The sequence below is a fragment of the Antennarius striatus genome, chromosome 12 (assembly GCF_040054535.1).
Source record: "Antennarius striatus isolate MH-2024 chromosome 12, ASM4005453v1, whole genome shotgun sequence".
NCBI classification, from domain to species: domain Eukaryota; kingdom Metazoa; phylum Chordata; class Actinopteri; order Lophiiformes; family Antennariidae; genus Antennarius; species Antennarius striatus.
Window position 1 is genome coordinate 2,422,308 of NC_090787.1, and position 22,837 is coordinate 2,445,144.

At 45.0% G+C, this 22,837-nt stretch overlaps 1 protein-coding gene across 5 annotated transcripts in view; it reads right to left on the bottom strand.

Moving 5' to 3' along the window:
• The window catches only part of sema5ba (sema domain, seven thrombospondin repeats (type 1 and type 1-like), transmembrane domain (TM) and short cytoplasmic domain, (semaphorin) 5Ba), a 110,571-nt gene that overhangs the window by 39,817 nt on the left and 47,917 nt on the right, over positions 1 to 22,837 (bottom strand). For all 5 annotated transcript variants that reach the window (XM_068329507.1, XM_068329508.1, XM_068329506.1 and 2 more), the window contains exons 3-4: positions 13,676 to 13,775; positions 13,174 to 13,219 (exon numbers count right to left, since the gene is read on the bottom strand). In XM_068329507.1, the coding sequence (XP_068185608.1) occupies positions 13,174 to 13,219; positions 13,676 to 13,775 (146 nt within the window). The remainder of the gene's footprint in view (positions 1 to 13,173; positions 13,220 to 13,675; positions 13,776 to 22,837) is intronic.

Below are 22,837 nucleotides of genomic sequence, written 5' to 3' on the forward strand. Positions count from 1 at the left end.
TCGCATTCGGGGGCATTGCCATCTTTTCAGCGGGGGCCCGTCTCCAAGGATCCCCGTCGGCTTAACCTGCTGACCTTCGCCAGAAAGTGCCCCCCCCCACCACCACCACCACCACCTCCCCTCGCCCTCCTCTTCTTCACAACACATTGGAACAAAGCCACGCTCACACAGCACCTGTGAGAATAGCAGCAGCATCCTGGCCTGAATGCCCCCCTCCCATCAAGAGGACTGAATAAAAAAGCAAAGTTATGCATGAGTGGGAGCGTCTCTGAAAAATGTTCTTGTTGACATCAATGCGATGAAACAATATTTTTACAAGTGCTGATATTAACCAACGAACAACAGCAGAGCCTGCAGTTTCAGCCATCGTCTAACCTCCGGCCACTTTGGGTTCCCGACATATTTGAGTTAAATGTTGTAATTTAGCAGATTCATCAGCCACCGCCACCACCATCGAGGTCGGGACTACAGAGGAATTTATCCCAGTCTTTCTGAGTGCTAAAGACTTCCTGCTAGAGGAATTAAGATACAGAATATAAAAAGTAAACAGAAAGAAACAAATCAGGATCAAATTGGTAGATTTTATTCACCCATCCAGTCATATAGAAGAAACAAAAGGGCAACAGGTCCATTAGGCGCTAAAATACAGACAATTAAAGGCTCGTCTGCCCCTCTGACGACGGGAAACAGACAATTTCCACGCCTGAACGCACCCAGGGCCACAGGTGATGTGAGCGTTCAATTACACGTATCAACGAGGCCAATAAGCGCCGTCCAAACCAGAACCTGACCCCACGAGGGCTACCAGAGTCACCCCCCCCCCCCCCCCCAGGGGCAATGGGAATATGTCATCCTGTGCTTCTTTACAGGAGAGGAGGCGGGCAGGAGATAAACTTTTCACAGGAAAAAAAAAAACAAGATACAAATTGGGCGAATGAAGATTTCTGCAGAAAATGGATCGTTGGAAAAAAAGGACGCTATTTTTAAAAGAAAACGAGACAATGTGTGTGTGTGTGTGTGTGTGTGTGTGTGTGTGTGTGTGTGTGTGTGTGTGTGTGTATGTGCCAACGCTAATGAAGTAGAGTTTGTGAGCAGCTGCAAATGTGGTTGTTCCTGAAATGTGGCACTGTGCTGATAAGGCCACTGACACACTGCTAAAAATCATGTGTGACAACTAATTATACCCCATGAATATCGTAAAGACGTGTGTCAGGGGGAGGAACGGCTGTTTGAATAGAAGCTGTCTGGCACTAGTTGGGTTGGTGTATCAACAAGCTAACAACCCAAAACTTATGAGGATTCTAAGATATATATATATATATATATATATATATATATATATATATATATATATATATATATATATATATATACAGTATATATAAGAGCCCAAATTAAACAAAAGTTGTGCTGTCAGCCGTGTTGTTTTGCTGAATCCAGTTTGTCTTTTCAGGTTTGAAAAGCAAACAAAACCCTCACTTGTGTCGCTTCTCATTGAGATATGAGCTTTGCAAAGTACATGAATGTCACCAAAGTGGGTTTTTCCAATTTTATTTATTTATTTATTTATTTTTCCCCAAGGGAGGGAGGATAGAAACAGAAAACTGAAGTGTTTCCAGCGTGATCTGCTCATCGCAGGACGACGCTCTGCAGGGATTCTGTTGAAGCGTAATAAAGTGAGAAATGGCAGGGATATTCATCACGTTCTAACCAATGCATTCTCTTTTTTTTTTTACAGCTGTTGGGAAGCGCATGGTTCATATATGTATGTAAAATCTATTTGTTGAGCGATCGGTGCTCTGCAGGAAGTCATTTGGTTTGTCTTCAGCTGGAACTTCTGTCCCTTTCAAGTCGTCTCAATCTCAAATCTACTTTGACGGTGGCTGAGCACTTTTATTTGGACCAAACTATTGGAAAACAGTTGTTATTGGCGAAAAATGTCTCCATAGCCTGAGGAAATAATTTTTTTTTTCTTTCCATCAAGATGGTCGTAATAAAATAACGAGGAAAAAATCGATCTTTCGGTACAGGGTATGGATCCATCGTGAAGAGAGGATTGGATTTCATCGGCCCCAGCAGAAGTACAAACCATCGGACCGTGTCTTTACAAATCACCACTATGATTTCACACACTCACAATCAGACCCGGAGCAAAGGAAACAAGTTAGACTTCCTGGTTTCCTGTGGAAAAGACTCACATCTTTTCCTCCAGGCTGCTAAATCAATTTCCAATCACAATAATAAATATATAACCGGAAAGATTTGCACCACTTTAAGGAGAACTGGCTGTTTACTGACGGAATAAAAAAAGAAAAGAAAAGAAAAAGTAATGAGATATAAATGAGAGTGTCTCCTTTGTGTCAGTGTGTCCCACACACACACACACACACACACACACACACACACACACACACACACACACACACACACACACACACACACACACACACACACACACACACAAAGACACACACACCAGCTACCTGCCTGTCAAACACCTTTGTGAGGTCAAACATTTCTTTTTCTCCCCCCCACCTCATCCACCAGCCTGTCTCTAACCCCAACCGTAAAAATACGCCTGTCAAATTGAACTAAATTGAAATCCAGGACAGGAAACAGAATCCTCCCGCACGCCTCGAGAGGAATTACATTTGGTGGCGCAGAACTGAGACATTATGAGAGGATCAAGAAATGTACAGGAGGTTTTCTTCACAAAAATGTGAAATTATGATGGTGTTGGAGAAATATAGAAACACGGCTCCGTGAGTGACTTTAATTCATATCTAAAGTGCTTTGCAGGCACAGTTGAGAGTAATTTCCAACAGAGAGGATTCAAGCCGCCGCAGCTGGGAAGCCGTTTCCTCCTCCTCTGATGCTGAATACACTGTGTGCCGGGGTATTTGTGCTAACAGCCTGCATGTGGTTGCCCACTCACCCTGCTGCTGCCGCCTCCCACTCACTGTAATTCCACATTAGGGAAGCTGACAGGTGAAAGCAGGCAGTCTCTCTGCCGACCGGTGCGATAGAGCGTTCCTTCTTTTTCCCCTCAAAGGCTGGCCGTTGTGCAGGCGCCCACTCACATACAAATAAAGACGCAGGTAACATAAATGAAACGTCAGAGCCCAGCAGATTTCATTAAAAAGAACATTTATTATACTTATAGACAGGATAAAACGGGCTAGAACCTGATTTACCATAAATATGTTTGATATTGTCGGTATTTTAGTTTCACGGCGTTATTAAAATGTTTGTTTCTCCTTTTTTTTGTGTGTTGAATACGGATTATAAATGCAGGCTTACTTGTTTCCCATGAATTCCCAGCGGTAATCTTTCCTACTTGCATACGTGCATATCTGTCGTGGTGCGTTCAGGTACGGCACATCGTAATGAGCCTTCTGCATCCTGCAGACATCGTCCGTCTTCCCCGACTCACCAGGCTGCAGCGCATTACCAAGGCGACACGCGGCTCCGTCCTGCTCGCGGATCATCCCTCCGCTCTGACAAAGGCTGCATCAATAATTAAATCTCTGGCCAAAAATTGCGCCGCGGAAATTAATGACGAGTGTGAATGAAATCAGCCGAGAGCCGTCAAACCTCAAGCCTGAGAGAGGAGGCCGATACTGCGGGGTCAGCTTAATGCCTCCTCTGGCCTTTCATCGACTTTGATCCCCCTGTATTCCCGTGAATCCGTTCTGCCCTTCAGCTACAGCCCTATGTGACACGCATAATGCAGATGAGGAATCACACGGATATATATTTGGAACATGCAACACTTCACGCTAATGCTACCCCTGCGTGAGGAAAGGTCAGCGTGTCTTAAAGCATTTGCAGAGTCCTCCTGGCGTCTGACGGGAACAGGCGCGGTTTGCTTTACTTCTGATGCGACGGGATGTTTCCGTCGGTGACCTTCATCCACCGGCTTCTACTTCCGTTCGGCCTGGATCCTTCACACCGCCGTCGGACTCCACCGTCCTTTACATTCCACCTATTAGCAGCACACAAAGCTCATAAAACACGATTCCTCGGAATACAAGTTGGATGATTTGAAACCGGTGGACCGAATATGAAGCTGCGTGATGGTTTCACCGTCTGAGAGAAAAAGAAAGCTGTGGTTTCATGTTGAAAAACACAAATATGAAACGGGAGTAAAGAATGAAGGGGGAAACCCCCCCCACCACCCGTCTGGAACCAGCAGCCGCTTCCGCTTCATGGCTCGAACGAAGAAATGCATACATCGAGCCAAGCATAGCAAGAATAAATGCAATGCATCAAACATGTAGAGCTGTGCAGAGAACACCCAGTAAGAAGACCGAACGGTAATCTCATTACTTCCAACTCTTTTTCTGGATGGGGGGGGAAAAGCAGGACTTTGGGGCCAGACGCCGCCGGCATCCCAGCCTTGCATCTGGGAAAGAGGTTTGAAGAGACGGACCATCATGTCGCACAGCGGGACGGCCGCCTGGGGGGCTACTCATCATCAGGTAGACACCACAGATCAACTCCACAGCCCCCGACACAAACACTTCGTCTGAGCGGAACGATGTCGCGGCACCAACCAGATCGGAGGGAGGACGGGTGGGACACGAGTCTTTACAGTTTAGTGACACCGGGTTCGGATGAATGAGCAGCGACGCCTCGCCGTGTGCGTCCGTTATCGTCTTTAACAGCAGGTGAACCAACAGCAGGTGACCTTTGGAACAAAAGGTCGGCCTGCTGATGTGCAAATTAATCGCTCCATGACGTAAAGACACTAGAAACCAACAGAGAGAAGAAACCGAGTGACAATCCACACACAGAAAACATAAAGTTCTTTTCAGCGGATTCATTTAGAGGATGCTCAACGGTCGGTGGATGAAGACGGATAGAAGATCCAGACAGTGAAACTCATTCCATCTCTGGGGTCCTGCTGTCCTGTCAGTTCAGGGATTATCTGATGGGCTGATAAAGACTCTCTCCTCCCCTCACATCTACCTCCCTCACTCGATTCTCTACAGTTGCACATATTTCCCAGCATGTGCCCAACTTCTTATTGAAACGTAGGAAAAATTCTGGCTATCCTGGAACTGCTCCACCTCCTGGATGTGCACCCAAGACCCTACGACACGAGCATCTGTCGTAGGGCAGCGACCTGAAGATATTTATAGTGCTTACACCGCTGTTATTTCATTGCATCACATTTTACACTCAATATGAGCCAAAGAGGGAAGAGAAGGAACCCAGCATGAGGGTTAACACCGACCAGAACGCCATCTGTCTGTCGGGTTTAGGAGAAAGGAACAAGTCTGATTTGAGCAAATAACAAAAAAATAAGATCAGACGTCCTCCAACTGTACAAAGAAGTTCAGAGGAGGAGCAGTTCCAAACTCTGCTGACATTTATGGTGAAGTATTACAAAAATATATATATATATACCAGTGAACACCTACACACATGCTACGAATCTGAGCAGCTGATAAACCTCTCATCAAACCGTGATGAAAAACACGCCCTTTATTCTTTCTCCTCTTTTTATTTCTGCCCATCAATGCTGACGTCCAGTGAAAAAACACAACGGACCCATCTGTGACCTCATACCAACCGAGCGGGCTGATGATGTCTACCACCGCCTCACATCGGTTTGACGCTGGAATCTTTGAGGGCCTGACCTCCTGGAGATAACCTGACAAGAGGAGGCAGAGGGAGAGGTGATCCGCGCGCAACAACATCACGGACGGAGTGAAATCATGCGTTATAACCGGAGCGTGACGCTATTCTTGGCACAAACGACTGAAGAAACAAACTATAGAGCATCCAGCTCCACCTGAGAAGGGGAACGCTGACGACTGCGAGCCACAAAATCCCAAAAATGAGCAACAAACAAAGTCCGATTCTGTCGCTCTGGTATAAATATATGAGCTGGAGAGCGATCAATATTCCATCTCCTGAAACCTGTGTTGGACAAAAAAAACTGCGTGTTTCTATTACTATGAAATTACAAAAAAAAAAAGATATTTGTGAAATGGAATAAAAAAATGAAGCCTGGCGTGCATTCATTTTTTTTTTTTTCTTGACAGCGAAAATCACTCATAAAACATCTGGCACATCCTGAAAAACTCTTTACTCCAGCTCTCCTTCATTCTCCCTCCAAATACCTCTGCTGTTTTTACCACTGCCCCCCCTCCAGACACACACACACACACACACACACACAGATATACACACAGATACACACACATACCTCCCACCACCTTCCTGCCACCATTCTGATTGCAGCAGCTCAGCCTGAAAGGCAGAGACAAAGAGCTCGGTGGGTGGTGTTAGGACGGAGGATGTGGGTGGATTGCAGTCAGATCCACCACCAGCGCTAATAACAGCAATGCACTTCACAAAAAACACACACACACACACACACACACACACACACACACACACACACACACACACACACACACACACACACACAAAAAGGATGAAGCAGAGATGGATGGAGAGCAAAGTTTAAAAATGGAAAGAGGGAAGGTGGAGACACGAAACTCAGAGAGTCCCGGCTCGGTTGGAGCGATGGGTGACGCTGACGTTTGTGTCTGAACACAAACTATAACGAAATTTTTATTTATTTATTTATTCACACATCAGTCAAATCTTAAGGGCACATCTCTGACTGGTGGTTCATCTGTGAGTTTCTTTAATTAAAAAGTTAATTGCAGAAATCTGTTAGCGTGTGACCAAAATAAAGTACAGCCGACCCAAATGTGTGTGTGTGTGCATACACACACACATTCGGTTTCATTTAAATATGGTTATCCCGCTAAAACAACGAAAAGCCAGCATGTTGTTTGTCGCCTCTGGGCTACCGTAAAAAAGAAGATGCACCTGTGGCCGTTAATGTCGTGCCTCTTGACTCTTTTTCCCATGATGCATCATCAAGTCTCTGCAAATATTTTGCAAAAATAATTTGAATTTGACAGAAACTGCTCATTTTCCACCCCCCCAAAAAAATACATATTTACAGTGATAAACTAAAATAACCGCCTGCAAAACCGATATAGTCATTAAATCTATGCGTGGCTCACTGCTGAGGTGAAGCAGCATCTACATATTGGCAGTATTATGAAGTGACTGCCTGCGGTCGGATCCCTCCAGAAGAAAACGCAGCATCATGGTTAGTGCGAAACAAAAGCTGACTTTCATCATGATGCAATCACAGGAAATGTGTGTGTCAGCGCCGCCGTTCATCCAAAAGGCACCTTAAAAAATAAGAAAACGGTTTATTTTCTGCATTATTTGGCGGGAAGGTTGTTTAGATGAGGAGCTGCAGGCGACAGGATGAACGCCTCCAACTTCCTGTGGAGGTAACCCACTCCTTCCACCGCGCAGCAGAAAATCAAATCATGTTTGACGGAGGAAAGCTAATTATTATCCAACTTTCCTTTCTTAAATTAAAACAATCATAAATTGATTTGCTGCCCCCATAATTCTGGGACCTCCGTTCCCAAAAAGTGCAATCCCTGTTAGCATCATTTGAGTTAATACCAAATTAATCAAACAATCCGTTCGGCATTTAGCTGTAAAGATGTCTTCGGTTGCTTCCTCCTCGTCATCCATCAACGTACGCCGATGTATTTATGAGTCAGCGGGGAAATGTTCCTTCACTTCCTCCGACTTGCAGCTTTGTCACGGTCGGCTCTCCCCCTACAGAAACCCGACGGGGAGGTAGAGTGTGTAGGAAACAGTCTCTGCAGGCTTTAAAGTCTCTCTGAGGACCGGTCCTGTGCTTCTGCTGCACAATGAGGAAACTATTTCGTACGACTCCTTAGAGACTCGGAGGCTCACCGGAGAAAACGTCCAGAACCGGCGCACCTTGAAGCTCTTTCCCTCCCTCACACCTCCTGTCTCACCTTCGGTCGCCTCCTCCTTCTCCTTTTTGCTCATCTCAGGTCCACATGTGTGATTTTTTTTTAGTGATGTTTTGACATTCTCTTATCTTTCCTGTCTTTTCATGCGGCAACTCAACATCTTTTACACCCCGGCTCTTCTTGTCTGGCTCCTGGACCCCCTCTGCTCCCTCCATCCCTCCCTCCACTGATTGCCTATGCATGCATTCCTCCACGCTTGCCTGCTCGCTAATGGCCGAGGCAGGTGTTCTCCCAGGTGCCTGAAAAAGACTGGCCTGCCCTGAGCCTTTGAAAGCCACGGAATCAGCACCGCAGTGGCCCCCCCCCTCACCTCTGGGGCGACTTTTAAAAATCCTGCGCCGCTAAAAGACTGCAAAGCTGACATATAGTCCTTTCTGCTTCCACGCACACATAAACAGAGTTCTACGGAAGGTAGAATCCATCCAGGACTGCGTCCGTCCTGCTCGCGGCGGGTTTCCTTCGGATCCGGGAGCGAGACGGATCGGGCTGGAACCCAACGGACAGAACAAGCCACACAAACGTGCACGGCGACGGGGAGGGTGTGCGGTTACAGTACGGGACAATCATCCGTTTGGAAAGCTTAAGTCCAAACGGTCCCGACCGATGAATAGGAAAGAGGGAGAATGCGGCATTGTGATCAGGCAGTGAGTGGGCCACCGGCTCCGGTTTGCTTTTCAATCAATCAGCGAGTCGTTTCTAAACAGTCCGTGTGACTTTCAGCCGTTCAATGGACGACCTTCATTTGGAGTTAATGGTGGCCATGCTTTGCCTCCCACAGGGATGGGTCCGTTTCTATAGGTGGGCTTGGTTACCCACCCACTGACAATAGTGGAAGTTCACCTCACCTTGGTCTGGTTTGAAAAGTGTTCTCTACACTTTAATGATGCATTAGAGACTAAATCAATAGGAAATCAAAATGATCATCACACAGGCCGAGTCAGCGGTTTGAGCTGGACTTCAAGTCCAAAATGTCACATATTAGTGATTCGTTCCAAGTGGACTTTTATATCCCTTTTTATTTATGATGATGTACCCAGTGATCACAGAGTCTGCCAGGCCATTAAGAGCATCAAGACATGAAGACGGAGAGTTTATTTGTGCTTTTTCAGGTTGTTTTGTAGCTGCGCTGCCCCCTACCAGTCCTGCTGGTATTGCTTCAGGTCAAACGTATCCACGAAAAAGCCCTAAAAGCTTCCACAAATATGTGTGAAATGGACCTCAGAGGATGGGTGGAAGGCTTCGTCCGTGTGCGTCTGGAACGTAGCGTGTAATAAATGGAGCCTTCAAACGTGGATGCATTACTTGGTCTTAAAAACCCAATCTGCATTTCAAAAGGAGTTTCTGATTGTTTCCAGTCAAACTGTGATGCTGCAGTTTCAGGAAACACTCATTACACCCTTAAGGAGTCTCATTTATTACGAGCAGCGGGATGCTTCATGTTTATCGCCTCGGCGTTGACCGCATCACCTCCCGCCAACTAGGACCTGCACGGCGAGGAGGTGGAGAACGGCAGGGAAGTAAGACCTCCTTAAATCAGTGATGCTGACACTGAAGGATAAATCGGCTTTTCAGGTCTTTTCTTTATTCTGTCTTTTTTGTCACACTGAACCAAACAACTGGTACAAACTGCCTCAATGTGGGATTTTTTATTTTTTTTTCTCGATAGGAGGCCGGTGTTCTGAAAGTAAAAGGTGAGCACATCCCATCCTGCTGTCTCACCGTTCTCACACAGACGTTCATTCTCCGCCGCCGCCGCCGCCGTCGCCTCTGCTTCCCCCGTAAGGGCAGAGGAACAATGGCTCCCCATTCTGTGCTCATACCTTTAATAAAGAATGGCTGGCAGGGAGCAGGTCAACCTTCACGCCTTGAACAGGATGTGCAAAAAAGAAGTCGTTGATTGCGAGGACAGGAATGTAATGGAAACCGAGCTGTGACACGGGCAGAGCCGGGTTTGGGGGGGGGGGGGGGTCGCAAAAGGTCGGGACAGATGTATTAACGTGACTTACTGTCACGGTTTTGTTATCCCAAGGAACATTTTCCAGGTCTTGGTCATCTTGGTCCAGCAGCAGATCGCCGTGGCGTTGGGGACTCCTCTCTGACTGCTCAACCCTCCAGTGGCCAACTTATCCTAACGACTGCAACGACAACCACTACATTTAAACAGGATCGCTTTCCGACATTTGTTTTTACGAATAAAATGTGATGCGTGACTGTCCGAGTCCGACCCGTCTCCCATCAGCGGAGCTGTTTTTATCATCGCTCTGGGCGCTCAAGGCCTCCGCAGCAGTAAATCTGTTACTCAGCTCCGTTAGCCACGGTTCACTGCAAATCACAACAATGTCGTCCTGATGAGGGGAAAATGACCACAGAATCAAAGCTGACTGGTTAATGCTTTCCATTATCCCTCTCCGATGGGAAGAGATTGTCAGATTTATGGTAGGAAACGTCTCACGATGGGGCGTTTGAACATACGGCCACACGTCGCCTCGCCAGCTCACCTGATGGTGTCAAGAGGGAGCAGCTTGTACCGACACAGAAAGGACAAACCTCTCATCTGGTCGGTGTTGTGTACTTCATCAGGTCTTATGTCAATGGGAATGTGTGTGTTGTCTCCAACTGCATTGCCCTTTAGCTCACAGTCGTATTACTGAGGACTTTGGAAGCACGACGCTGGATGAAGGAGATGGTTTGGCGATCCGAGCAACATGGGAATTTGGGAATTTAACGTCAATTCCTCGCAGAAAAGAATCTTTTAAGCTGAAGCAGAGGCAAGAGGGAGATTTCTGTTTGTTACACCACCAAAAAAAAAGGGAGTATTTGAAGATGCCACCCTCCTCTGTCGTTCTGGACCGCTTTCCTGCACTGACAAATGAGCATGAGGGGGCAAAGACCCTCCCCTTTGCTTCACTGGGCAGTTTGTATAATGTTCTCATTGATTTAAGTCTTGGCATCACAGATGACACCTCCGCATCGGCCAGCCCGATGAAAGATCTGCCTCATTTATCCCTATAGCTCCCAAAAAAGCTAAGGATGTGTGTGTGTGTGTGTGTGTGTGTGTGTGTGTGTGTATGGGGGGGGCACTTAAGTGGGTATTTGTGTATGCATGTGTACACACTTCCAGCATGTCACAGGGATGCTAAGATGGCAGGTGCCTCTTCCAACACAAAGAGATCAGCTTTATAGAGTCAGCGGAGAACAACGCAACCAGGGTGAAAACAAATGGAAAGCCTCATAAGTCAACTTCTCTCCTCCAAAACTAGACAACTGGGACGTGCAGACAAAAGACGCATTGATATCTGCGGTGACACACGGGTGGCAGCTGCACACATCATGTTATTCAGTCGTGGCGGCAATGAAAAGGACTTTGTTCCACGCGGTTCCAGTCTGGGGATGTTCTCTCTCTCTCTCTCTCCACGTTGGAAAACACTGACAGAAATAATGTCTGTCGTTGTCCTGGGAATAATAACGTGACTGACGCTGCAAATTGATGTCTTAAGCTATTCTTTGGTTGCTTTACAAACCTTCAGGATATTATGAGGAAGTGCAGAACAAGGTGGTAAGAAGGAAGCAAATGTGTGTGTAGATGCTGCACATGACATGAAGTCACCCAGTTGTGTAGTTGGTAGACCCGGGCAGGAGGAACCATCACGGTCCCTTGAGCTCGTGTTGCTGCAGCAGATTTGTTCCGTGTTCAAAACTCAGACTAAAACGTCGTCCTTTGACGTGTGGATAGAGAGCGTCACACACACCCGGGGTTAAACGGAGACAAGGCTGTTTTTTTTTTACCGGCTGTCAGTCGCACGACCCCAAAAGATTCAGTTGAGGGTTTTGTCGTTTGTGAGGCCTGATGCAACGGTACCGCAACCCCGAGCCCCCGAGCCAACACTTAAAGCCAATCCAAAAAAAAAATAAAATAAAATAAAAGAAACACCCAACAACAATACTTTAATGCTGACAGTGATGCCCGTCACACCCACAGCCAGAGGACCCGGTGCTGCAAGCGTACATGTGAACACAACATATCTTCTGCAACTGAAGCATTTATGGAAATGTTTGCATTTTCAGTCCTATTGAACAGCAGTTGTTTTTTGTGGTTTGGAATTTGTGGTTTGAAGTTCCGACATGAAACATCACCGATGGGAACTTTTACTTTTCGTGGCAGGAAAGAAGACAAGATGTCACGAAACCACCGGCTGTGCCAAAAATGTCAATAAAATTAGGATGTATGCTGCAAAAATTCCCTTTTCCACTGATGCAACTGCTATACATCCAATGCAACCGAGGGTTTTATTGAGTTCCGAGCCACAAAACTCATTTTATTTTATTGTTGTCATCTGTTATTGAATTTTGCCGACCCATCAAACTGTTAGACAACTGGTAAGCAATCTTATACTCCCGCCACACCGCAGGATGTACAGTGAAGCATAAAGCGACGAGCCGAGACAGAAAGACCGCCGAGTATAAAAATATAATATATTATATTCTTCACAAACACATGCCATAAATAGGATCCTATTGCATATAGAGCCCCACAGTGGGGACAGTGGGTTTCTTTATGTCTTATATCCTTGAATGCTGGTGTAAAGTGTTGTTCAAGGCTCATTTCCAACTTTTCCTTGTCATGATTTAGCTTTTCACTGAAAGATCAGTGGGAAATAAAAACCCCTCGAACGATCCGGTGTCAGAAAACATTTACGGCAACAACAGGAGAGAAAACAACAGACGGTTCACGATGGGTCTCATCAGAGGATCCATCCCATTGTCATGAACTTGGAATGAACGGATGAGAGAAGCTGCCTTCACACTTTCTCACATTCAAACCACTGGGCGGTGTCCCGGTTCGGTGTTGCTGAGAGGCTGAACCTTTGGGCGGAGTCTGGTCTCCACACCTGTCCATCATCTCAACACCTGAAGTTGATCGGCTTGATGAGCCTGAGGCTTTATAAGCCTGACTCGCGTTTGGGTCTTTGCAAGGTTGTTTTGTTCCCTTGCCTGCATGTCTAGTTTGGTGGACTTTGAGAGTTTTCTTGGGTTTTGCTTTACGGATAAAAATATGAATGAAAGCCTCTCCTTGTGTTCTGCATTTGAGCCCTAACCCCATCCCTGACAGAAGAAACCCAAACCTCGACCCTAAAACCAACTAAAGCCTTACTTGATGCTATATTACCAAATAAGAATATAAAAGACTGGAAAATAAATAAGATTTGAGGTAATGGACCTCTTTCTTGGAAAAAAAAAAGGCATTTATTCCCCAAAAGTACCCCCAGAGCGTTCCTACCTGTATCAGCGACATGTTGCTGAGGTCCAGTCTGAACAGGTAGTTTCTAAAGTGAGGAGACAGGAAAAGAGGATTAGTGAGTGTGAACAAGATTTCATTAGCCTTCCCTCTGAAGAGTGTGTTTAGCAATGCAAATGAAGTACCAGGGAAACGACAGGCCATTTTAGCTGCTGTCACGTCAAAGCAAAGCTGATTAAAGGCCACGCTGTATCTGTCCGTCAATCTTTAGTCATTGATGTTAGCTTTGCGCTAGTCAGAGCGGTTCGCCGTTTGAAAAGGGTCCATCATGAAAGCACACACACACACACACACACACACTCATAGATGCATTTCTCACAAATTTATCCCTTACGCCAATTTCAAAGCTCGACTTGGTCCAATGAGGCCTCAGCAGAGAACTTAAGATGCGTCATTATCCGAAAAGCGTGAGTCAGACAGGGTATCGCGTTCCCAGTAATGTGATCTGTGGAGTGAAAGGCTGAGTGGATTTACAGTTTCATACCTGGCACCCACGATAAGCTCGTTTCTAGTCAGGTCAAGGGTGAGCTGGGAGAAGTCTCTCACGCCAGGGTGGGAAAAAGTGGAGATCCACGGGCTGAGGGCTGAGGAAGGAAGCAGGAAGGGAAGGTCAGGGGTTAAGTACCATCGCCTCATAGAACCACGTTACATCCGCTGTGTCACGCAGCTTTGTGTGGCCGATACAGTTGATTGATTAGTCGATTAATTATGAGTATTTATGAAGTGCAAATATTAAACATTTGTTGGTTGGAGTCTGTTTTTCAACATGTGATAAATCTAGATTAATCACAGTCTGTTATTGTGATTAAATCATCCATTTTTTTTGCTTCTTAGAAATAAAAAAAAATAGCAATAATTTTCTATGATAATTTTACTTTTTATACTGTCAAGTGAAGATGATACCCCTGCCCTCTGGGGAACTTTCATCTTTCTTTTATTTAATAATTTTTTAACAAATTCTAGAAGTAATTGTTACTTTTCAGATCAAATTAACATATAACTCTATAATTTGGACATTTTTTTGTATTATTATTATTGTTGTCTTGATTATTGTTGTAATCTTGCACATGTTCGAAATAAAGCATTCATTCATTCATATAATAATGGTAGAAACACTTGGTTTGCAGCTTTAGCGTTAAAAGATCTCTGCCTCTGGCGGGGGTATCTCCTGCAGAGCGGGACTAAGCTGTCCAGTTCACATCAGGCTTAACAATCCTGATCCGACCCGACTCCGGGACAAACACCGCTCAGCGTGGAACGCCGCTGCCGCGCAAATCTCGCTTTTACAAATCACAAATTTTCAAAGTATTTGAGCAGAAGTGGGGGGGGGGTGCTTTTTAATGTCACTCTGGAGCAGCGGCAGGAAAAGAATATTTTCTCTTCAATCTTTGTGAGACCCAAAGTTTGACCTTTTTAACAGATTCCGCCATGTGGGAGGTTTTGCACAGCATAATGGGATTTACAATATTTCCCATGCTGCACGCAGCATCACAGCGCTTAGCGCTAATTCAGATTCCCTTAACCAGTTTGAAAAGCCGTGTTAAATAGCTCGTAGCTACTTCCACACGGACTCGAGAGACAAGAGAGGAATGACTGTGAATGATGGATTCAGACCTGTGAAAGACGAAACAGCGCACTTTGATATCTGACGCTATTGTATCCTAGCTTTAGCTTCAATACAAATAACAAGAAAAAGCAAAGAAATTGTTCAGGAGGAAGTATTTGAATGAGCAGCTGGTAAATCTAATCATCAAAGAAGCATTTATGTGCTGGAAACCTTGAGAACCTTTTTCCTATATATGTACCTCCATGGCGTTTATACAGTCTTTATAAACTGAAGGCCACCGCACGATGACAACGGTGGATCAAAACAGGACAAAACATTTTATATAAAATGCGAGAATCGATTTAGACAATTTGCACAAAAAAAAAGAATTACAATATTAATAATGTTTGCAATGAGGCCCCCAGGCATTGTCAACAAGTCGTGATACAACCTTTAAAAATTAATATCAGACTAAGAAATTGCTGCACGTGAAAGATTAAACCCGATAACCTCAGCGGGCGTAATAAATCACGCCGTAACTCCAACGCCACGCCACTTCTTACTTTCTCTATAAATATTTATACTGCATACATGCATGCAGATTGTTATCATTGGAGCACACTGCTATGGATGGACATGTGGAAACCATACGAGGCCGGTGGCGAGGAGGCGAGCGGGACGGCCGACACGTCAAACTGATGGATGGCGAGGCGGGGGCGGGGGGTGCAGGCCTCCCTGATCTTACCCAAATAGACCTGAGGTTGATTTAAAGATGACTGTAGGATTGTGAAATGATGTATCACGTTTGAACAACGTCTATGGCGACAGGTTGTTCTATTTCTTTTTCAAACTTCTTATAACTTTACTGATTGATGGATTCACGCTGCATTAACAAATCAATCAAGCGATGTATCTTTAATGCGTTTTAATGGGTCATATGAAGACGTCTATCGGCCGTTTCGAATCTGGCTATGGTTAAAAATTAAATGAGATGAAATATGTGATACGATTGCAATCAAACAAATCTTGTGGTTTTTTGGGGGGGAGGAAATTTACAGCTGATTATGAAATTTGAGAAATCCCGTGACGAACGCCAGAGCGACAACCCCGTTGTGTGTTGTGTTACGCCGCAGCCGTCTGAAGGGGGAACTGCTGACGGAATCATTAAAAAAAAAAATTGTGTATTGATTCCAACAAACTCAAGATGGAATGAAGTTCACCTTCTCTCCTTTGGTACGTGCGGCCAATCAGGGCCTCTGTTTTAAAAAGGGACATATCAATTATTTCATCCATCAGCAGAATTTTAAGTGATTTAACCCTTTGGAATCCTATAAAAGAAGAAACGTGTTTAATTAATTATAAATATTTGTTCAGACATTCCTTCAAAGATTGAGATTATAGATTATACAAGAGGAGAAATCCTGTTTCAGAGAATCTCTGAGGCGCGTCCAATCAAACCCAAGCCCCGCCTCCTCTCGCATTCCATACTAAATATTCCCTGGAAAACATCCAGAATCAGAAAATAATTGTCTTGGAGACAAATGACAGACTGTTAAAGTGAGTTACTCCCCCCATAAAATAGGACCATTAAGACAGAGCATATGACATGAACCATTAAATAAGAAAGTGCAGCGGTGTAATATATAACAAGAGAATTATTCCCGCGGACGCGTTAGCCGCCTAACAGTGAAAACAGGGGGCCGTTAGCATTCGATTCCGGGTTTACTGTGGGGGCATAAATCACTGGAAATCCGAACTGAGAGGCGTCGGGCGCGTTTAGAGATTCCCTCGCATCATGAATATCTCAGAAAGCGTGCGAGGGCTTGACAAATTTGATTTAGAAGAATGCGGCGGAGCTGGTGAACCCTCGGCTTGTTTACTCTGGGAGGAAGGCCTTCCTGGCAGTGGGGGGGTGGTGGGGTGGGGGAGTCTTTCACCGACTGACATTTATCCTCCTGCTTACAAGTGGTTTTTATACATGCTGCTCGCTGGTTCCCTCATAACTGTCTGGGCCGATGGTGGGGCACCGATAGGATGAATGAATATGAGTGAACCCCCCCCTCCCTCCCCTACCTTTGCAGTTGCCTCACGGGCCCCAAGCCGGAGTTGATGAATGATTATTGCATTCTCTACCCACCCCCCCTTTGCAATCAGCAGGCAGACGGATTAATGCATTATGCCCCCGGTTGCCAGAGGGACGAGGAGACGGACGAGGAGACGGACGAGGAGACGGACGAGGACGGCGGCCGAAGCGTTCGTCTCACGCCAGACGTAAATCATGACCTTTTTCTGTCTGTATCCAAAACAGTCTGCAGGAATAAGCGTCAAAAACACGCAGCTCCAATCTGATCCCTGATGGAGTGTGAGATTCTCTCCACTTGGGACCCCACAGGATGGGCCATGTGATAAAGATCCAATCCCACCTCTATCTAATCCCTCCAAAAGCTGAGCTGCTGCTCGTCTGCCGGCAACGCCATCAAACTTTTACCCGTCTGTGAGCTGGCGAGGCGCCGTCAGCCATTAAAGGCAAGGTCCCAACTTAAATCTGAGTTTTTATTCATCTGTTTTTGCGCGTTTAACCCCAAAAATAGTCTCTTGGAGATTTATAATCCGTTTACAGGAGCGTACCGGCCAAGACAAACAGCAACAGGAGCAAACTAAACAAGAAGGGCTCCGACACAGACACACAACTGGCTTCACAAAAATCCATAAAAGTTCAGGCGACTACTTGAGCAGAAGAAGCAGCAAAACTAGAAGCTGTTTTTTTCCAATTCAGTCGGGTCTTTAAGGACAGACGGTAAAAAAAACCAACTGTTATTGCTATAAAATTAAAAATGTATTTTGATAGATACCGTTAGCCACACTTTGGTGCTGTTATTTATGTGAAATTATCTCGTCCTAAGTAAAGAAACCCAACGGCGATGAACCCTACCGAGGTGGCCTCGTGGATCGGAGGCCTTCTGCAGACTGAAGGCATAATTTTTATCAAACATGTTCCGTGACCTTGGGTCCAAATAAAAGCTGGAATGAGTTCCCGCTCTTCTTCTTTTGTTGGTGTGAAAATAACAATGGAAGAAATCCAGCAGCACCTGAGTTGTATTAGTCCTCCGACAGGGGTTTTCAAGTATGCATCATCCACCTAAGAAGCTTTTAGAAAGCCAAAGTCTCTCTCACACACACTCACACTCACACACACACACACAAAGGCCAGCTCTGATGACCTCCAGCGCTATATACCGTATATATATATATATTTTTTTTTTTTTTTAACATTAACATTATAATCAGGCATGTAGTTGATTTCTCCCCTGGAGTGCTGCTGAGTTTAATGAGCTATGAATGACACATTCTTCACTAAAGGTGGCCGTCTATTATCGTTCTCCTCTAGGGTGGTGGTGGGGAGGGTGGTGGTGGTGGTGGTGGTGTGGGGGGGTGGTAGGCAGCAACACAATGTCTTCCTGATGGGAGTCAGACCCGCTGAAAAGATGCAATATTGGAAATGGTTATCTTCAGGGCAAGACGGTCGATCCAATATTGTTAACAAACCAGGTCACAGGAAGGCTGGCTGCTATCAGCCATCTGGCAGACGGCGCGGCGAACGGAAGGCTCACCTCCAGGGTCAATTAGCTCATGTATGATTGCGTTCTGAATAAATGTGGCCCAGCAGACAGTGAGGAATGCGAAAAACGGCCAAATGATTCACCGGGAATGGATCCAGGCTGCATATTTACCAGTTTATGTACAATGTGTGTTTACTGTAAACACATGTCGGCGCAAATAAAGCCAACAGAAGCTAAACCGACGCCACATTTCAAACGTTTTTTGTTGTTGTTCTGCATAAAGGAGCAAAACTTTCCTCCCAACTTTGCCTTATCAGACTGGCATCCCTGGAGATACGCTTGTTTGGTCTTCCTCGTATCGCGCTTCGCCTTCCTCATCACGCTTCCAGCCGTCGCTATCTCCACCTTCAGATTCTCACTGTGGCAGAGGGCGGGAGTGTTTTCATTCTGCCGGGTCTCGCTGAAGCTTTTCATTCCTCCTCTGCTCCTTCCTTTCCCTTCACCTCCTTTTTTTTTTTTTTTTCTTCCTGGACGGGTCCACAAGCTGTGAGCTTGTGGATTGAGAAAAGAGTCTGGAGAGACATGGAGGAGCGCGGCGTCTCCCGTGGAAAGCCACAGGAGGAAAGGCGTCGGGGCCAAGAGGCTAATAGCCTCTCAGTCAGGAGCCTGTAAAGACGCCGGTCTGTAAAGACCTGCTGTGCCTGAAAAAGCTTTCACTGAAAGATTTTGAAAACTTTTAGGCGGGCGTTCAAATGGTCAACTGGTCACAGCAAACTCAGGAGAATCAGAAATGTAATAAAGCCTGTACTGCACATTTATCCTACGGTGCTCCTTATAGCTGCGATCAATCCTGCAGATCTTCTGATGGTTGGGGAAGTTTTTATTTCCTGTATTCACATCCTTTCTCTTCAAAAACAAGGGTGATTGAGTAAAAACAGAATCACCTTTTACAATTTCGGTCGCATTTCTGCAGCTTTCGCTTTAAAGAAAGAAACATTTTCGTTCATTCATTGCCTCGATTTTTCTTTTACACTTTCAAAACCTCAAAAGAAAATTATTTTACTATTTTTCTTATGTCAAGCGGTCGCACAAGATTTAAAATAATAGCTCAATTTGAAGTCATTACTTAAACTATTTTGGAATAAATTAATGGACTGTGAGGGGAATCGGGGGCTACATAGTCCAGGTGGGAAATATCTACTTCCTGCCCAGAACCTATTTCTTTAAGGCTAAAGCTGCCGAAAATTCGCGAAATGAAATTGCGATCTTAATTAAGTAATTTAAAGTGTTAGCTGTAAATTTAAAAATTAACTAGAAGAAGATAAGTAGGATTTGATAATTTCTTAAAACATATTGAAATAAAGTAGATTAAAAAAATACAACATTCATAGTTGGGGGGGGTCAGAATCACTTTTTTTGGATGAGCGATGACGGCCTGATTCATTTCGACTGTGACAAATAACTGGACAGGAAACATCACGGACACAGAAAGCCAGCAATTACCTCCCTTCTTTTCAGCAGAAGGGGTGGGGAAAAAAAAGAAGCTTTTAAACATTCTGTATTTTCTGATCCTGGCCTGCATCAGATACCCTGACATGCCATCAGTGGCTGAGAGGATGGCCCCCGAAAGCATTCCAAACTCAGCTCCATTCCGCCGCCGTGATTGATGGCTGCAAACACACGGTCCTGATAGCACCACTCCAACTCCACCACTAATCACGGGCGAGGAAACCCAGACAGGTGGCGAAGTAAGACAAGACGGCGAGATGAGGAATACGATCAGAAATTAATGGGGAATGCTCTTTCTTTTAAGAGAACAGTTGTGTCTTGCAGGGGCATCATTCTTGTGCCGCTCAAGAGCCTCTGAGGCGGCGGCGACGCGGCGGCGGCTAAACGACAGCGCCATTACCCCGGAACGATGAAGAAGAGATACGAGGACTCGTATGAAGTGTGTGCAATACATTTTTCTGACTATTACAAAGTGCAAAAAGACCAGGGAGGGGAGAGAAAATGGGGACGGGATGGAAAAATAAAGAGAGGAGAAGGAAGAGGAGGAGGGAGATCAAGACCGGGAAAGAGAATGAATGAGAGAAGGGGGAATCAAATTGAGAAGAGGAAATAGTAGAGGAAGGTAGGGGGTAAAAGAGAGTATAAATAGTGAAATGGAAAAAGACAAAATTTGAAAGAAATTGCACAGAAAATGAGCAGCGAAGCTAGAATCTCTAGCCTTCTTTTGTGAAGCCGCTGACGCCATCAGACGCCTCCCATCAGCCCAAAGAGGCAGCGGAAGGAGAGCCAAAGGTCTTATTATTGGCCATTACCTTCCTGCATCCACTCCCTTATGAAACAATCTTGTTGCCTTGATGGATATTGCTGCACTGGGAGTGATAAAAGTTGGAGTGTTTATCTGCATCTCCTCCCCAGGTTGACCCCTTAACGCTCACTCCAAAACCAGTTCTCTGGACCTCAGAACTCAAACCACAACCGAATCCTTATCTAGATTTAGAAACGTTCCACTCCACTCCCTCATGCCGGCGTCTTATCAGAGAGTCCATATCATCCATCTGCATCACGGCGGCTCGTACAGCGCGTTCCGTGAGGATGGAGGTTGCGTGCATCCAGCGCTGCATTCCTGTGCTGCATCTGCGGTACCGGTTGACAAAATCAGCAGATATGCAAACAGTCTGGAGCGTTTTGTTGTAACGTTCCAGCAGGACGCGTGAAAAAACGACGCCAACGACGTCAAAATCGAGTCGGTGGACGGATCTGATTTACGACAACGCTCCATATTTGTCAGAAACAGTCTGGTGAATGGCGTCTCAATCCAGTCTCCGGGTGGATTTGGGTGAAAAAAATCACAAGAAAACGTAAAAAACAAAATCCGACTTTCATTATAAGACCTGAAAAGAGACGTTTAAATCCTTAAAAAGGAGGGAACTATCTTTTGGTTGCATTAATACAAAAACTAATTCAACATAATTAACTTTAATATGTTTTCAACAGTAATATATCCTTTAACTGGTTACCATGACAACCCCTCATCCATGACCCTCCCCTGAATTCCGTGCTCTTTTGATATTTGATTGCTTTTTAAATCACAGGTTCCTCTTATTAAATGTAAAATAAACTCACTTTTAGTCACACATTATGATTTGAGCAGGTTCGTATCACTGATATTAATTCTCTCACTTCGACTCATTAGTTTGTTTTCGTCTTGTATTTACCAGCATCCCTTTTCCTCTCAGCCTCACAGCTGAGGGTTCTGCACAAAGCGGTGATCTATATCTTTATAATAACCACGTTAAAAAACAAGAAGACTGTCTGACAACGCCAGAGGTCTCCTTCACGGCGGTGATCCTGTGGAAAACGATCAATGAATCTGCAGCTCCCTTCTGTTTAACAGCTTCATTGAGAGATTCGGCTCATTGTTAAGTCGTCCAGTTCACTATTTTAGTGTCGGTTTGCTCCCAGTGCTCCCATAGCTGTTTCCAGTGAAAGTACCCTATAAAGCTACCCTACAACTGTCTGCACAGAACCCAACAGACACCATCGGAGGCTAGTTTGGAGCCGTTAGCAGAAAGAGTTCCAATAGAGCAAAAACTAATGGACCTGCATGGATCAGGTGGGCAAAGAATCTACATCATTTATTCACCTTCCCTCAGGCAATAACAAATATTTAATTAAAGGATTTATAAAGATAACTCTAGAATGAAATGAATATTTAACATATTAGCCTCTAGGGTCATTAGACCTTGTTTGAACTACAAAACAAAATTAATGATTGAGGTGTAGGATAGTCTCTAGAGACCTAAAGGAATTGAATCCAGGTGAGGACGTTGTACCTGTTCTTATGTTGGAGTGGAATTCCTCAATTTATATCTTCACCTGATTTTTTTAATTCCCCAAATAAAAAGACTAATAAATTATATCCATTTATCCATAACTTTTTCTTTACGATCGTTACTTTTTTTTCTACTTTTTCAGCTCGTCACCTCATCTCAACTTCCTCGTCTCCACGTTCGTCCATCCCTGACTCTTCACTGAGTTCTCATAAAATCTTCTGTTCCACACAGCGGTACCGCCGCCGCCTCCGCCTCTCGTCTGTCAGGGATTTTGTATATTTGCCCGTTTGACTCGGATCCTCGTCTCTTCCATTTATCAGCCACCTGCTCCAGAAACAGTTTGGATTCCTGTCTGATTATCGCCCGCCTGTCCTGCTCTCTTGTCCAGTCTGCAGCGCTTTACGGAATATCAGTTGTTCCGCATCACAAAATCTGCAATTCAGATCAGGAGAACCATCTGATCAGTTTGACTTTCATAAAGTGCATCTTTCTAAACCTCCTAGATGAGACACAGAACTAATTACCATCCTAAAAGAACCTAGTGCGCTAAAGATAAATGTATCTACGACACGACAAACTCCATGCAACAGTAGAGCCGAAGCGGACATGATTAAAAGCAGATGACTGATCCTTTTACCTCTCAAGCAAAACAAAAACAACTTGTCATGAGGAGCACGTACGCTTCAAGGAAGTTGAGG